Here is an 18,406-nt window from a genome sequence, read left to right as displayed (position 1 = left end):
ACTCTACTATATTGTATATTTTTATTTTCTAATATTTTAATATTTATAGATCCTATTTTAATTGTTTTAATATTGATATATTTGACATCCATATAATGCATTTCTAATATTTCCCCCCAACTCCCCATGCATAGGGCGGATGTTTTTTTGCAAACTCATATTTTAGTTTCTGTTTTTTTAATAATAATAATAATAATAATAATAATAATAATAATAATAATAATATAAAACTTTATTTCTATTCCGCCCTTTCTCCCCAAAGGGACCCTTATTCCTATTTTTTACATGCACCTTCATATTTTATTATTATTATTTATTTGTTTCTATTCCGCTTTTTTCCCACGTCGAGACTCAGAGAGGCGAACAACATATCAAAAGCAAAGACATCCCATACAATGACAGTAAACAATCCCATCGTAAAGACATTTCCATCTAATAGCAGTACGTCTGGAAAAGATTTTGGAGTCCTCGTGGACAACAAGTTAAACATGAGACAAGAAAGTCAAGCGGCGGCTACAAAAGCCAATGGTATTTTGTCTTGCACAAAATGCATAATAATAATAATAATAATAATAATAATAATAATAATAATAATAATAATAATAATAACAATAATCCCTTGCATAGGGAAAAAATAAATTTGCCAACTCAATTTTTAGTTTGTGTATTTGTTTTAGTTTGTGTTTTAAATAATAATACTCGAGTATAGGCCGTATATACTCGAGTATAGGCCGGCTCGAATATAAGCCGAGGCACCTAATTTTACCATAAAAAACTGGGAAACATTGACTCCAGTATAAGCCGAGGGTGGTAAATTTCAGAAATAAAAATAGATACCAATAAAATTACATTAATTGAGGCATCAGTAGATTTAATGTTTTTGAGTATTTACATAAAGCTCAAATTTAAGATAAGATTGTCCAACTCTGATCAAATCATTATTCTCATCTTCAATTTAAATGTGCTTATGTATCCTTTTAATAATAATAGAGTAAAATAATACATGTAATAATAAAAATAAATACAGGAAAATAATATATGTAATAATAAATAGAATAAAATAATAAATGCAATAATAATAATCATAATAAGATCAGAGTGAAATAATAAATGTATTAATAATAATAAAAATAGAGTAAAAGTAATACAGTAGAGTCTCACTTATCCAAGCCTCGCTTATCCAACATTCTGGATTATCCAACGCATTTTTGTAGTCAATGTTTTCAATACATTGTGATATTTTGGTGCTAAATTCGTAAATACAGTAATTACTCCATAGCATTACTGCGTATTGAACTACTTTTTCTGTCCAATTTGTTGTATAACATGATTTTTGGTGTTTAATTTGTAAAATCATAACCTAATTTGATGTTTAATAGGCTTTTCCTTAATCCCTCCTTATTATCCAACAGATTTGCTTATCCAACATTCTGTCGGCCCATTTATGTTGGATAAATGAGACTCTACTGTAGTAGCAACAATGATAGAGAAAAATAATAAATGTAATAATACCAGTAATAATAGAGAAAAATAATAAATGTACCATATATTCTCAAGTATAAGCTGACCTAAATATAAGCCAACCAGGACCCTCACCTGAGTATAAGCTGAGGGGGGCTTTTTCAGTCTTAAAAAAAGGGCTGAAAAACTAGGCTTATACTCAAGTATATCCAATAATAATAATAATAATAATAATGTCCCCATGCATAGGGAAAAATGCACTCATATTTCAATTTGTGTTTTTTTAAATAATAATAATAAAATCCCCGTGCATAGGGAATTTTTTTTTGCAAACTTATATTTTAGTTAGTTTTTTATAATAGTAATAATAATGTCCCCATGCATAGGGGGGAAAATTGCAAACTCATATTTTAGTTATAATAAGGGCCTTATCAGGGGGAAAAAGGATTCCACCCCTAGTTGCCCTTATTTACTGCAAGCAGCGATCTAATATCCTTAGGAGAGGTTATCTAACTCAATAGCTGCTCCAAAATAGTTGTAGGCAATTGAGGAATTTGTTCTTCCTGCCAGAGTTTTCCAAGAAGGAGTTAATTCCGGAGAGCGGTCTGTGACATTATGGCTCCGTACCAAAGGGGAAAATTACCCTGCGGATGAAACGAGGAGCCTAACACCTAGGATGAAAGGTACAGTTAATCCAGGCCCACGATTTGACTTTCATAAAACTTGGTTGCTTTTAACACAGCTGTTTCTGCCTCAGGATCAAACTACGCTCGTATAATCTCCTCTAGGAGAAAACGCAGTTCTTTGTATTTCAAAAGCGTCAGACCTTTTGCACGGTTCCCATAGAGTTTTAGAATGCACTTGCTAATAATAATAATAATGATAGAAGAGAGGGCTTCCTCCTCTTACATCTTACTTGTTATCTAACAAGTCACTTCCCAAAATAAGCAGACATTGATATGCAGTTATAGCTTCTCAAAGCTTCTGAGGATAGACAGGGAAAGGGGTAGATTTAAGAATGCATATTTGCAGACGAAGATGAACAGAAAACTATTTTTTAAACAGAGGCAATCGGATTAGTTTGGAAATGGGAGTATAATTCTGCATCGATTAGGGTCTCCTGCTGCATAGGCTTAGGGTCCGTCAGACTGAACAAGAGTCAGAAGGAGTCAAGGCCCCAAATAATAATAATAATAATAATAATAATAACAACAACAATAGACATTGATAAAATTACGATCTGCCAACTGCAAAAGGCCACCCTACTGGGATCTACACGCATCATCCGAAAATACATCACACAGTCCTAGACACTTGGGAAGTGTTCGACTTGTGATTTTGTGATATGAAATCCAGCATATCTATCTTGTTTGCTGTGTCATAATAAAATAATAACATTGACAAAATTACGATCTGACAACTGCAAAAGGCCACCCTACTGGGATCTGCACGCATCATCCGAAAATACATCACATAGTTCTAGACACTTGGGAACTGTTCGACTTGTGATTTTGTGATACGAAATCCAGCATATCTATCTTGTTTGCTGTGTCATACATAATAATAATAATAATAATAATAATAATAATAATAATAATAATAATAATAACTTTATTTTTGTACCCTACTTCCATCTCATGACAGCTTACATATGGCGCAAAGTGCCTAAAACAATCCCTCAGACCGTTGGATGGCCGGACTATAGTTGGCTACTGAATAATAATAATAATAATAAAGAGGGTTGGAAGAGACCCCTTGGGCCTTTTAGTCCAACCCCCTTCTGCCTTTGTGCACCTAAAACACAAGCAAAGCACCCATGACAGATGACCACCCAGCCTCAATGTTAATAATAATCATCATAATAAAAATAATAAAGAGGGTTGGAAGAGACCCCTTGGGCCATTTAGTCTAACCCCCTTCTGACTTTGTGCACCTAAAGCACAAGCAAACCACTCCTTAGCAATTAATTAATTAAATAATTAATTAAATTATAATTAAAATACAGTGATAAAAAGCACAAGCAAAGCATTGGAAGGCGTGCACCAGGTGGCGGCACCACAGGGGCCGGATAAATGGTTTCAGGGGGCCGCATGTGGCCCATGGGCTGTAGTTTTGAGACCCCTGCTATAGAGGCTGAAATATTGCCATCAGCTTTGCTGAACTGAAGCCCAAACTGGAGATGAGTGGCTGGGAAATGGGATGCATGAGTGCAGCCCTCAACCTAAGAAGAGTCCAGTTTTCCCAGTTTACAAGAAAGAACAGTTCAGTCAACAGGCATGTTTTTTTAATATGGTTTTCAAAGTGTGGAGATAAGTCTTCTTCCTAGATCTCTTGGTGATGGTTTATGTAAATGTCTTTTTTTTTAATTGCACATGTGTTTATACATTCGATGCTTTATATTGTTACTGTTTTTATCTGGGTTCAACTCTTGTAAGCCGCCCCGAGTCCCTCCAGGGAGATGGAGGTGGGGTATAAATAAAGTATTATTATTATTATTATTATTATTATTATTATTATTATTATTATTTTATTATGACACAGCAAACAAGATAGATATGCTGGATTTCGTATCACAAAATCATAATTTGAACACTTCCCAAGTGTCTAGGACTGTGTGATGTATTTTCGGATGATTCGTGCAGATCCCAGCAGGGTGGCCTTTTGCAGTTGACAGATCGTAATTTTGTCAATGTCTATTGTTTCCAAATGCCGGCTGAGATATTTGGCACGGCACCCAGTGTGCCCATCACCACCGGGACCACCTGTACTGGTTTCTGCCAGAATCTTTGAAGTTCAATCTTGAGGTCCTGATAGCGGCTGAGTTTTTCCTGTTGTTTTTCGTCAATGCGACTGTCATCTGGGATGGCGACATCAATGATCCAAACCTTTTTCTTTTCCACAACTGTGATGTCTGGTGTGTTGTGTTCCAGAACTTTGTCAGTTTGGATTCAGAAGTCCCACAGTATCTTTGCGTGCTCATTTTCCAATACTTTTGCAGGTTTGTGATCCCACCAGTTATTATTATTATTATTATTATTATTCTCTTACCAGGCCTTTAGAAGCCACAAGGGTCTAGTTACCTGGGCTGCAAATACATTACAAACACAAGGCCTGGATGACACAAGATGAAAGCTGCTGCTTAAATTTGTTTTGTAGTTGTGATGCATCCCTTTTGATACCAATGCTTGACTGAGGCTCCAAGGTGTCACAATTATAGCTTTGCCTTGTGGCTCGGATGGCTGTTACGTGATCTCTGCAAAGCTTTCTGTTGCTGTTAGAAATCAACAACCCTGGTTTCGTATATTCTGTCTTGTAGATATATCTACCACTGTGATACCAGTGATGACATTTACATTGGACTGAACCCTTTTCAGATGGCCATTGGACTGGAAGTATTAAAACGAGTTCTTGAAACTGCGGATTGATGCAAGCAATTTCAAAATCTCAGGTATATTTAAGAGTTTAAGTGTACACAACTAAAGGTCTGTCTCTTCCAGCAGGCCTACCCAGGCAGTTTAATTTGTGAATGTTAACCTACATTTTACCTGTGTGTATCTTGCTAATATGCATTTTAATAGCGTTGTGTATTATTTTTCTGTTTTAACAATGTTGTATCACACCTCAAGTTGCAAGGAGGGCCGGGTAACAAATTGATGATGATGACGATGATGATGATGATGATTATTATTATTATTATTATTATTACAGTATATTTCAGTTTGTTCATTGGCCAGTTCCTTCCTCTGGTTAACTTGATATCTTAATTGTGAATAAGATCACTTTTAAGAGGACATTTTCCTGAATTCCCCCAGGCAGGAAGCAGCAGGTTTTGAAGCTACAAGGCTATTCAGTGCTAATCAAGGTGACCAATTGCAACATTTGCAGTTGCCTCAAACAGATAAGAGTTCTTTCTCCCACCCTGGACATTATTCCACAGAGATCTAAACCCCACTTGCCTAGTTTCCAATATCTCTGAGGATGCCTGCCATTGATGTGGGTGAAACGTCAGGAGAGAATGTTTCTGGAACATGCCATACATCCTGGAAAACTCACAGCAGCTCAGTGATTCCGGCCGTGAGAGCCTTCGACAACACATTTTCCTAAATGCCTGTGTAGCTGGATCTGCATTGCCATGGATTATGTGATTTTAGTTCTTGTTTTGATGTTATGTTTCAGTTGGTTGGTTTTAATGTTTTTGTTTATTCATGGATGTATGTATACATGTGGCATTGAATTGTTGCCTTTGTAAGGCTGCCTTAAGTCTCCTTCAGGGTTGAGAAAGGCGGGATACAAGTATGGTAAATAAAATGAAATAAATACTGTATATACTCGAGTATAAGCCTAGTTTTTCAACCCCTTTTTAGGGCTGAAAAAGCTCCCCTCAGCTTATACTCAAGTGATGGTCCTGGCCGGTTTCTATTCAGGTCGGCTTATACTTGAGTATATAGGTACAGTAGAGTCTCACTTATCCAAGCTAAACGGGCCGGCAGAAGCTTGGATAAGTGAATAACTTTGATAATAAGGAGGGATTAAGGAAAAGCCTATTAAACATCAAATTAGGTTATGATTTTACAAATTAAGCACCAAAACTTCATGTTATACAACAAATTTGACAGAAAAAGTAGTTCAATATCCAGTAATGTTATGTTGTAATTACTGTATTTACGAATTTAGCACCAAAATATCACAATATATTGAAAACACTGACTACAAAAATGGCTTGGATTATCCAGAGGCTTGGATAAGTGAGACTCTACTGTATTGAGTGTTGGACAGTCTTATCTTATTAAAGTCTTATTATTATCTTAAATTACAGTTTTATATAAATATTCAAAAACATTTAAATAATGCTATTGTATTAATATCTATTTTTATTTTTGACTTTGACCCATAGCTGCTGCATTTCCCACCCTCGTCTTATACTTGAGTCAATAAGTTTTCCCAGTTTTTGTGGTAAAATTAGGTGCCTCGGCTTATGTTCAGGTCGGCTTATACTCGAGTATATACGGTATACCTTTATCTGGTTTCAGAATGCAGATTAACTGCATTGAACTGGATTACATAGCAGTGTAGACTCATATAACTCAGTTCAATGCAGTTATTCTGCGTTCTGAAAGTGGATTACATGGCAGTGTAGATCCAGCTTAAGTTGCCCCCGAGTATCCCTTAATGTTTCCATCTTTGACTTCCTATTATCAGAACTTGAGACCATACTTTTGACATCTTTCCCTTTTCAATCCCAGAACTTCGGAGGAGTTTAGCCTTTTGAACTTTCAGCTTCTTTAAGCTTTGAGAACAGCGGAGGCAGCACTTTCTACAGAGTTTGCAGAAAGCAGCTCAATGGCTTTTTGCAAGAGTGGGTTTGCCTTTGTTCGGGACTCTTGTTATTTGGCATGTCATGTACGGGTTTATTAAGTGGCTGGGGGTGGCAGAAGGAGAAATCCCAGCGGTTGAGATCAACAAAGGCCCGAGATGGGTGTTGTAAATCCCACCGGCCTTTTTGTGTTCCCGGCAAGGTAACTGCATTAGTGTTGAGTCACTCCAAACAACGGTGTAATTTTCTCAACTGTGTGCCGAGAACATTGTGTAAAATGTGCTCTCCTCCACTTGGATTTGCCTTTATGCTGCTTCAAAATCAAATTAGTCAGCACAGTTGGGCACAAATGGCGACATGTAGATGGTTTCAAGAACCCTTTAAAATGAAAAGGAAAATGTCTCAGCATGAGGATGCGATGACATCAAATCCCAGATAAAGGGAAGGGGATCGAGAGGTGGTTCCAACAGAGCGTCCTGGGCATTCGTAGGAGAGGTCCAACCCATCTTTTTTGAGTCTGTGATTCTGTTTTTCTCCCCTAGTCTTGATCTCCAAGTGAAGATCATCAGTTGTATTGCAACAAATGGATGGTTAAGGCTTACTCAATGAACTTGGGTATATATAGGTTGCTCAAAAAGGCTGCTGTGCTCTTTCATTGCAGGTATAAAGTAAACATGGTGCAAAAGTATCAGTCTCCTGTTCGAGTCTACAAATACCCCTTTGAGCTCGTCATGGCGGTAAGTATTGCGTCTTTCCCACTTCTCTCTTTGCTTTCTTTTTCACCAAAAATAATGGAAAAGTTTTGGTTTGTGTTTGCTATTGTGTTTCCCTGAAAATAAGACAGTGTCTTATATTAATTTTTGCTGCCAAAGATGTGCTAGGTCTTATTTTCAGGGGATGTCTTATTTTTCTACAAAGAAGAATTCACATTATTGTTGAACAGAAAAAATGAATATTTATTATATACTGTACACGGTAGTTGTCATCACAAACCAGCATAACTAGACAAACTGAATCCTATCAAATTGTGAATACAGTAGAGTCTCACTTATCCAACACAAACGGGCCAGCAGAATGTTGGATAAGCAAATATGTTGGATAATAAGGAGAGATTAAGGAGAAGCCTATTAAACATCAAATTAGGTTATGATTTTACAAATTAAGCACCAAAACATCATGTTATACAACAAATTTGACAGAAAAAGTAGTTGAATACCCAGTAATGTTATGATGTAATTACTGTATTTACGAATTTAGCACCAATCTATGGTATGTATATTTACCAATCCTGCATGCTCTGGTGTTCTGTTCAGCGGGCATGCTTCCAAACAAAAACTTTGCTAGGTCTTACTTTCAGGGGAAGTTTTATATTTCGCAATTCAGCAAAACATCTACTAGGTCTTATTTTCAGGGGATGTCTTATTTTCGGGGAAACAGGGTACTTGGCACAGTGGGTTAAACCACTAAGCTGCAGAACTTGCTGATTGGAAAGTTGGCTGTTAGAATCCACGGACAGGGTGAGCTCCCATTGTTAGCCCCAGCTTCTGGCAACCTAGGGCATCCCAAGGACCCACTGTCCCTGCTCCCACCTTCACCTGGCCTTGCGTATGGTGCATGTTTGGGAAGCATCACTGATCTTTCTCCCTCCCAAGTCTGCTCCCTGTAAATATTTGCTGAGCGAGAACCCCTGCGCCTTTTGCGGCTTATTGCAGAATTAGCTTGGGAGGAGGACTGTGATAGATGCCTTGCAAAGACAACGGTAGCTAAGCCTGCTCTGCTTATGCCATCCATCTCCTGGACCAGAATGATCGGTCTTGCCTCGAAGCGTCTGAGAGAAGCACCGCGCACTCCCGTGTCCCTTGCGAGTGGCAGCTTGTGGCGTTCGGTGCCGAGGAGCTTTGACATTCCCTGCAAAGGAGAAAGGCAGTCGTGTAGATCAGATCTGGTTTCGTGGGATAGTCAGGCCAGCTGTGGTTGCGTCCAAGTCTGTTTGGGTTCTTCCAGAGACGGGACCTGTTCTGCCTCCCCTCTTTGGAATATTTTCTCCTGGACACAGAGAGGCCTTCGGAAATGGAAATGGAAAGGGCACCTATGTGCATTTCAGCTTCATTAGGCTTTCATTTTGCTGGATCACACAGATGGCTGATGTCAGCTGCTTGTCAGCAAACTGCCTGCTCATAAAGGAGGGACGCCTCTAGATGAATCTGTTGTGTGTGTTTTAACACATCTCCTAAAAGCCAAACATTGACGCATTTGTTTTCTGTGTGCCTGTGACTTGGTTGCATTTCATTTCAGGGAGATTCTTTATTTGATTGAACTTGTAGAACCTAGAAATGGAGGCTTGGTAGGCCACAAACTTTTCTCTGATATTATTATGATTATTATTATCATCATTATCAATAATAATAACAACACAGTTAAACACACACATCATCATAAAATACATTCAATACAATGCAAATATTTAAACACATTTCTGCTTTTTAAAAACCCACATTACAATACATGGAAAAAATATATTAAAATACAGGCTTTCATGGCCGGAATCACTGGGTTGCTGTGTTTTCCAGGCTGTCTGGCCATGTTCCAGAAGCATTCTCTCCTGTCGTTTCGCCCACATTTATGGCAGGCATCCCCAGAGGTTGTGAGATCAGTTGGAAACTGGACAAGTGGGGTTTATATTTCTGTGGAATGTCCAGGGTGGGAGAGAGAACACTTGTCTGTTTGAGGCAGCTTTGAATGGTGCAATTGGCCACCTTGATTAGCATTTAATGTCCTTTATGCTTCAAAACCTAGCTGCTTCCTGCCTGGGAGAATCCTTTGTTGGAGGTGTTAGCTGGCCCTGATTGTTTTATGCCTAGAATTTCCCTGTTTTCAACAGAAATGAGAGGAAACTATGACAATGAACAAAACTTGGCTAGCAGTATTTTAAAAAAATTCTAAAATCAGGACAGTAAATTAAGAACAACACTCAGAAAACACGGAAATTCCAGGCATGAAACAATCAGGGCCAGCTAACAACTTCCAAACAAGGATTCCACCAGGCAGGAAGCAGCCAGGTTTAATAATAATAATAATAATAATAATAATAATAATAATAATAATAATAATAATAAAAAATTTATTCTTATATCCCGCCCCATCTCCCCGAGGGGACTCGGGGCGGCTCACAACAATAATAAAAACAGTGACAAATTACACATTGTAAAATCAAACATGAAAAGCAGTCATACAATCAATACATACATCACATGTTAAAAACAAGGAGATAAAACAGTTCTAGGCCGAAATAGAGGGCTTCTGTAGCTTCGTGGCAGAAGTACTCAGCAAGGTATCAATAATCATGGTAGAACACCCTCTAATTAAATTAAATGGACAGACAAGGTTTAGAAGCTGAAAGGCCATTAAATGCTAATCAAGGTGGCAAATTGCAATATTCACACTTTCCTCAAACAGACAAGAGTTCTTTCTCCCACCATAGACATTCTACTTGCCTAGTTTCGAACAAACCTCACAAACTCTGAGGATGCCTACCATAGATGTAGGCGAAATGTTAGAAGAAAATGCTTCTGGAACATGGCCATACAGCCTGGAAAATTCACAACAACACAGTGGTCATAGATTATCCATGAACTGAGGTTTGGTAAATCACAAACCTTTCTTAAATATTATTATTATTATTATTATTGATACAAAATCACAGTGTGACACAGCAAATGAGATATATATGCCGGATTTCGTATCACAGAATCACAAGTCAAACACTTCCCAAGTGTTTAGGACTGAGATGTATTTTTGGATAATGCGTACAGATCCCAGTAAGGTGGCCTTTTGCAATTACAGTAGAGTCTCACTTTTATCCAAGCTAAACGGACTGGCAGAAGCTTGGATTAGCGAATATCTTGGATAATAAGGAGAGATTAAGGAAAAGCCTATTAAACATCAAATTAGGTTATGATTTTATAAATTAAGCACCAAAACATCATGTTATACAACAAATTTGACAGAAAAAGTAGTTCAATACGCAGGAATGTTATGTTGTAATTACTGTATTTACGAATTTAGCATCAAAATATCACAATATATTGAAAACATTGACTAGAAAAATGGCTTGGATAATCCAGAAGCTTGGATAAGCGAGGCTTGGATAAGTGAGACTCTACTTTATTATTATTATTATTATTATTATTATTATTATTATTGTTGTTGTTGTATGACACAGCAAACAAGATAGATATACTGGAATTCGTATCACAAAATCACAAGTCGAACACTTCCCAAGTGTTGTTGTTGTTGTTGTTGTTGTTATTATTATTATTATTATAGAACAACAACAACATTGTTAAAACACATAATCATAAAATACATTCAATAAAATGCAAATGTTAAAATACATTTCTATAAAATATACATACTATCATGCCTAGAGGAAAGATTAAAATAGGTTTTCTATGAATGCATTACTTGTTGTTACACATTTTGTTGTTTCAAAGGAGATACAGTATGATTGATCCGAGATCATTTCTTCACCCTGTCAAAAAAGGACATCCTTTTGCCTATTTTGCCCTTTGCGCATCATGTGCAGCGATGCCTCAGTATGATTGTAGACAGTCTGTAAACTTGTGAACTGCATCTATCGGAGGGAGACTGGCAGAAAGAGCAGTTGGGCAGCATGTGGGTGTCTCATGGTATTACATAGAGGCTTTTGCTCATGATGAAACGGGGCCTAATTCGCTCCGAAATGGTTCGGGGCAGATAAATTGGATGTCATGGAGCACTTCTTAAAGGGAACCAGCTCATGAATGATTCACTCCATTTGTCATCCCTGTGAACAAGTGCATTGTAATGTAGAATAAATAAATGCATTTACTAAACAAATAGCAATATTTTATAATTAATATAAATAAAAATATTTTTAAAGTAGTCGTATTTAAAGTATTCTATCCATAAATATATAGTTGTCTCAAGAACAATACATTTCAGCAGAATTAATCAAGCATGCACTCTATAAATAATTGAGATGCTGTATTCACTGCCAAGCTATTCTTTCCAGATAGATAACTGTGATTTAAAATGATGCTGTAGAATCCCATTATTATCTACTAAGCTTGGGTACCCAGTGTTGCCCAGGTTATTTGAAAAAGTCATTTTTTAAATTGTAAAAAATGCATAAGGTTGTGAAATAACTATAATTGACATTGTGGCAGGTTAACCCCGAGAAACTCTATCAGTACTTAAAGTTTGTTATGTTGGGCAAGTTTGCTCTAGATCAGTGATGGCCAACCTATGACACGCGTGTCAGCACTGACAAGGCTAGCTATTTTTGCTGCCGCGCTGCCGCATGCAGATTGATTGGATGACTATGTCTTTTGTGGCCAAATTTGGTGTGATTTGGTCCAGTGGTTTTGTTATTTACTCCATGGGAATTATGCACATTACATTTATATATATGCTGTGGCACAGGCTGTTGAGCAGCTGCAATAAATCACTCTGACCATGAGGTCATGAGTTTGAGGCCAGCCCGTGGCGGGGTGAGCATCCATCAATTAAAAATAAAAAATAGCCCCTGCTCGTTGCTGACCTAGCAACTCGAAAGATAGTTGCATCTATCAAGTAGGAAATAAGGTACCACTTATAAAAGTGGGGAGGCAAGTTTAACTAATTTATGACCTGGAATGAGGAAATGCCGTCAGAGTGGATGATGAAGCAGCTGCTCCTCCCTGTGGCCAGAATCGAACATCCCCTCAGAAGAAGGTTAAATTGCCTCTGTGTCCATCTGTCTTGGTCTCTGTTTGATGTGTTTATGGGCATTGAATGTTTGCCCTATGTGTGTATAATGTGATCCGCCCTGAGTCCCCTTCGGGGTGAGAAGGGCGGAATATAAATACTGTAAATAAATAAATATATATACATATATATATCATTCTATTATTTTATTATTATTGTGGTATATTATTATATTATTACTATTATATTATTATTATATTATTCCTTAATCATGACTACATTGAAACTACTATAGAGAGAAATCAACGTGGAAACTGCAAGAGGTACCATAGATTGTTGTACATGGAAATAATTGTAGTAAATAGTTTTTGATTTATTAAATACAGTTATATATTACAATTATATATTTTTGTTATTTTGTTATATAAGTGGTACCTTATTTGTGGTATATATTGTGAAATTATGGTTTTTTTCTCGGAGTGACACACCACCCAAGTCATGCTAGGTTTTTTGGTGAATTTTGACACACCAAATGCAAAAGGTTGCCCATCATTGCTCTAGATGCATCATCAGTGGGGTCCAGTGTGCTCTCTGGCTGTAGGGAAAACTACAACTCCCACTATGGTGAGTCAGTCTCCTCAAACCCCTCCAGTAGATTCAGTTAGGCATGGGGGTTCTGTGTGCCAAGTTTGGCCCAGGTCCATCATTGGTGGAGGTTACAGTTTCTCAGGTTGTGGGTGAACTATAATTCCTGGAAAGGAAGGTCAGTTCCCCACAAACGCCTGCAGTAATCAAATTTTGGCATATCAGGTACATGTGCCAGGTTTGGTCCAGATCCATCGATGTTTGGGTTCACAGTTTTCTCTGTATGTAGGTGAACTACAACTCCCCCAAATCAAGGTGAATTTTCCCCAAAGACCCCCCCCCCCCATATTTTTTGCTGATCATGGGGGCTCTGTGTGCCACGTTTGGTCCAATTCCATCTTTGGTTGAGTTCAGAGTGCTCTTTAATTGTAGGTGAACTATAAATCCCAGTACCTACAACTCCAAAATGCTCTGGCCAATTCCCTTTAAAACCCATCTGTATTCAAATTTGGGTACATTGGATATGCATGGTCCAGACCCATCATTGTTTGGGTTCATTGTGCTCTCTGGATGTAGGTGAACTACAACTCCTATAAATCCCTCCAAAGACCCCCAGTATTTTTTGTTGGTCGTGTGTTCTGTGTGCCAAGTTGGTTCCAGATCCGTCGTTCGTGGAATTCAGAGTGCTCTTAGAGTGCAGGTGAACTATACATCCCAGTACCTACAACTCCTATAAATCATGGTGAATCTCTCCCCTAGTATGTTTAGTTGCTGATCAATTAATTCTTCTGTCTGCTGTGTGCCATAGAAAAGAATAGGAAACGGTTAAGGGAGAGGCAGTGGGTGGAATCATGCAAATTCCACAGGAATGGAGAGAGTCAGAAACACTGGAATGCCCATGGTGGAGGAAACACATAAAATCTAGGAGGAAATTGTCCTGTATGAAAGCCTTCACTTGGGTGGTGGGTAAGATGGTGCTTGTGGAGGACATTGGCAGGACTCTTGGACATGTTCACGGCACTCACCATAACCTGCAATGTCATTGCAAGGAGGGCCATTGGTGTCTCCTGAGTAGTGGGAACTATATCTATTTGTGGAAGTAGGAGCTTGTCTGTGTAAGTGGACACACACCACACATACATATTTTTGCCCTTTTTGTTGGGCTGACTTATTTTAAGGATTTGTTCCCTCCTCCTCCTCATCTCCGCACGTCTCCTGGCAATGTATGGGCGCATCCTAGGAAAAGAAACTCGCTGTATTTAGGTCAAACATAATCCAGTTTCTTGAAATGGCCACATAGACAGCCATGGTTCCATTTTCAAATCAAACATTTCCTCAGGTCAGGTTGTAAATAAGTAATTTTTCATCTGTTTTGTATATGCGTATGCTCACTCCTGCATTTAATTTCATAGAAATGTCAGGAGTACAAGTAGCCATGTCTTCTTCTCTTGACTCTGATATGGTTCCTTCCCAATTTATATTTGCGGTGCAACACAGAAATAGGACGAGGATGCATGGTGGTTATCATATATTATGCACAAATAGTACCCAGAGGAAGCCACATCATCCTGCGGCTGATATTGTGGGAATGTGATGAGATGCCAGGGCTTCCTTTGCAAGAAAACTCCACTGAAAATTAACTTCAAACAGTGCACAGCTATTTTAATCTGGTTTCTATACCTTTACTGTTACAGTGGGAAGTAAAAAATAAGCTGCTTCCATTTGAGCTGGGTTTGGAGCCTGGGTCCTTTCCAGTCTGATTAACCCTGTTATACAAGCATGCAAAGTTCCCAAAGTTCCTGTACTACACACAACACAACCCTTGTATCCACAGGGGATATATTTATTATAAGACACCTGAAACTGTAAATAATGGCGAATATGTTGTCACCATACTTGAGTCAGGAGCAAACCATAGAATTGCATTGGAAGACGTAGGGTACATATGCAATGTTGAGTTTCTGCAGTTTGACATTACTTTAGCTGCCAAGGCTCAATGCTATGGAATTGTGGGAGTTGGGGTTTGGTAAGGCACCAGCATTGGTAGAGGATACTAAAAACCCTGTAAAGCTACAACTCCCATGATTCCATAGCATCGAGCTTTGTCTATTATTATTATTATTTTATTATGACACAGCAAACAAGATAAATATGCTGGATTTCGTATCACAAAATCACAAGTCGAACACTTCCCAAGTGTCTAGGACTGTGTGATGTATTTTCAGATGATGCGTGCAGATCCCAGCAGGGTGGCCTTTTGCAGTTGGCAGATCGTAATTTTGTCAATGTCTATTGTTTCCAAATGCCGGCTGAGATCTTTTGGCACGGCACCCAATGTGCCCATCACCACCGGGACCACCTGCACTGGTTTCTGCCAGACTCTTTGAAGTTCAATCTTGAGGTCCTGATAGCGGCTGAGTTTTTCCTGTTGTTTTTCGTCAATGCGACTGTCACCTGGGATGGCGACATCAATTATCCAAATCTTGTTCTTTTCCACAACTGTGATGTCTGGTGTGTTGTGTTCCAGAACTTTGTCAGTCTGGATTCGGAAGTCCCACAGTATCTTTGCGTGTTCATTTTCCACGATCTTTGCTGGTTTGTGATTCCACCAGTTCTTTGCTGCTAGCAGGTGGTACTTGAGGCATAAGTTCCAATGGATCATTTGGGCCACACAGTTGTGCCTCTGTTTGTAGTCTGTCTGTGCAATTTTCTTACAGCAGCTGAGGATATGATCAATGGTTTCGTCGGCTTCCTTGCACAGTCTGCATTTTGGGTCATCAGCTGATTTTTCAATCTTGGCCTGAATTGCCTTTGTCCTGATGGCTTGCTCCTGGGCTGCAAGGATCAGGCCTTCTGTCTCCTTCTTCAGGGTCCCATTCGTGAGCCAGAGCCAGGTCTTCTCTTTATCAGCTTTTCCTTCAATTTTGTCAAGGAACTTTCCATGCAGTGTTTTGTTGTGCCAGCTGTCAGCTCTAGTTTGTAGTGCAGTTTTCTTGTACTGGTTTTTTGTCTGTTGTGTTTTGAGGAGTTTCTGATTTTTGACTTCAATCAAAGCAGGTTCTTCACTTTGCTTTACATATTCTGCCAGGGCATGTTCTTCTTCTTTGACTGCTTGTTTGACTTGTAAGAGTCCTCTGCCCCCTGATCTTCTAGGCAGATATAGCCGGTCAACATCACTGCGGGGGGTGCAGTGAATGATGAATGGTCATGAGTTTTCTTGTTTTTCTGTCCAAATTGTCCAGTTCCGCCTATTATTATTATTATTATTATTATTATTATTATTATTATTATTGTATGACACAGCAAACAAGATAGACATGCTGGATTTCGTATCACAAAATCACAAGTCGAACACTTCCCAAGTGTCTAGGACTGTGTGATGTATTTTCGGATGATGTGCGCAGATCCCAGCAGGGTGGCCTTTTGCAGTTGGCAGATCGTAATTTTGTCAATGTCTATTGTTTCCAAATGCCGGTTGAGAAATTTGGCACGGCACCCAGTGTGCCGACCACCACTGGGACCACCTGCACTGGTTTCTGCCAGAGTCTTTGCAGTTCAATCTTGAGGTCCTGATAGCGACTGAGTTTTTCCTGTTGTTTTTCGTCAATGCGACTGTCACCTGGGATGGCGGCATCAATGATCCAAACCTTTATCTTTTCCACAATTGTGATGACTGGTGTGTTGTGTTCCAGAACTTTGTCAGTTTGGATTTGGAAGTCCCACAGTATCTTTGCATGCTCATTTTCCAATACTTTTGCAGGTTTGTGATTATTATTATTATTATTATTATTATTATTATTATTATCATGGGAGTTGGGGTTTGGTAAGGCATCATCATTGGTAAAGGATACTAAAAACCCTGTAAAACTACAACTACCATGATTCCATACCATTGAACCTTGTCTATTATTATTATTATGACACAGCAAACAAGACAGATATGCTGGATTTCGTATCACAAAATCACAAGTCGAACAAGTCTATTATTATTATTATTATTATTATTATATTTATTTATTTATTTATTTCTATCATTTTTAACCCACCCTTCTCACCTGAGAGGACTCAGGGCGGCTTACAAAAATGGCAATTAATGCCAATACACCAATATACAATAAAATAACATTAAAACAGTTAAAATATTTAAATAGTATCTTATTCTAATCTAATCTAAATCTAAGTCCATAATAAAAGCAAAAACCCATATGTGTGTATGTGGCACAGTTGTCCGCTCACACAGACAGCTTCCAACCTCCACAAACAGGCTATTCTTCCCAGGCCTGAGAATCCAGCAAGTCACCTCTTTGCACTGACATTACGGTTACAGGGAGCTCCATGACAATGTAGCCCAGCCCCTGCCAATGTCCTTCCCAAACACTACGGCCCACCACCCAAGGAATGCTTTCATTTGGGGACCATTTCATCCTAGATTTTACTTTTTCTTCCACCACAGGCAGGCATCCCAGAGTTCTCCATTCCTGTGGAATTTGCATGGCTCAGCCCACTGCCCTTCCCTTTCAAATCTGCATAACCAACAGAGAAGAATTGAGCTGCAACTAAACTTACTGGAGGAGTTTGAGGATTAACTGCACATGGTGGAAGTTGTAGTTCACCCTGCATCAAGTCAGAGCACTGTGACTCCTACTGGGGGATTTAGAGGAGTTGTACTTCACCTACACCCAGAATGCTATGAACCCAAACAATGATGGATCTGGGCCAAACTTGCCATGCAGACCCGATATGCTCAGATTTGACTACTGGTGTGTTTGGAGGGGAATTGGCCTGGAAGTTGCGGAGTAGTAGGTAGTGAGATTTATAGTTCACCTCCAATGAATGAGCACTTCAATAATGACTATCTTTTTAATCTTTCCTTTTAAGGATGGTTTTGGGTCTCCTTATGAAAACTTTTACTCCCTCCCACCTTACCCACCCCCTGAGTTTTTTTCCCTACGTTGGTAGTACTTCGGCCTACTCACTCTAACAGACGTGACACATATAGCCCCCATGACCTACTATACATCCTGGCGCTGTTTGGAGTGGTTATGGACCATGGATGATGGACTTCCATATGGGAGTTGTAGTTCACCTGCACCCACTGAACCCCACTGACCCTGGACCTAGACTAAACTTGGAACACAGGAAAACAATGCCTTTCTCAAATAACCTGGGCACCGCCGAGTCCCCAAGCTAGTATACAATAAATAAAATTCAAACAGTGCAAAATGCTTGTGCCATTCATCCGCCAAACCTTGTACAAAAACCTTATTCCAGACCGCATCAAAGGAATGAAAACTTATTCTTTAAACGCTTGCTCGCATA

The 18,406-nt window shown here is 38.8% G+C and overlaps 1 protein-coding gene across 2 annotated transcripts in view; it reads left to right on the top strand.

Annotated features, from left to right (window-relative positions):
- sec14l5 (SEC14 like lipid binding 5) overlaps positions 1-18,406 on the top strand; it is a 62,109-nt gene that overhangs the window by 1,175 nt on the left and 42,528 nt on the right. The window contains exons 2-4 of one of the 2 annotated variants that reach the window (XM_062964610.1): positions 2,032-2,144; positions 4,778-4,909; positions 7,437-7,512. In XM_062964610.1, the coding sequence (XP_062820680.1) occupies positions 7,450-7,512 (63 nt within the window). In that variant the 5' untranslated portion in view covers positions 2,032-2,144; positions 4,778-4,909; positions 7,437-7,449. The remainder of the gene's footprint in view (positions 1-2,031; positions 2,145-4,777; positions 4,910-7,436; positions 7,513-18,406) is intronic. The other variant, XM_062964609.1, reaches the window with a different exon arrangement.

Source organism: Anolis carolinensis, unplaced genomic scaffold (genome assembly GCF_035594765.1).
Source record: "Anolis carolinensis isolate JA03-04 unplaced genomic scaffold, rAnoCar3.1.pri scaffold_13, whole genome shotgun sequence".
NCBI classification, from domain to species: Eukaryota; Metazoa; Chordata; class Lepidosauria; order Squamata; family Dactyloidae; genus Anolis; species Anolis carolinensis.
The sequence above is the reverse complement of the archived record's forward strand: the minus strand, read 5'-3'. Positions and strand labels throughout refer to the sequence as shown.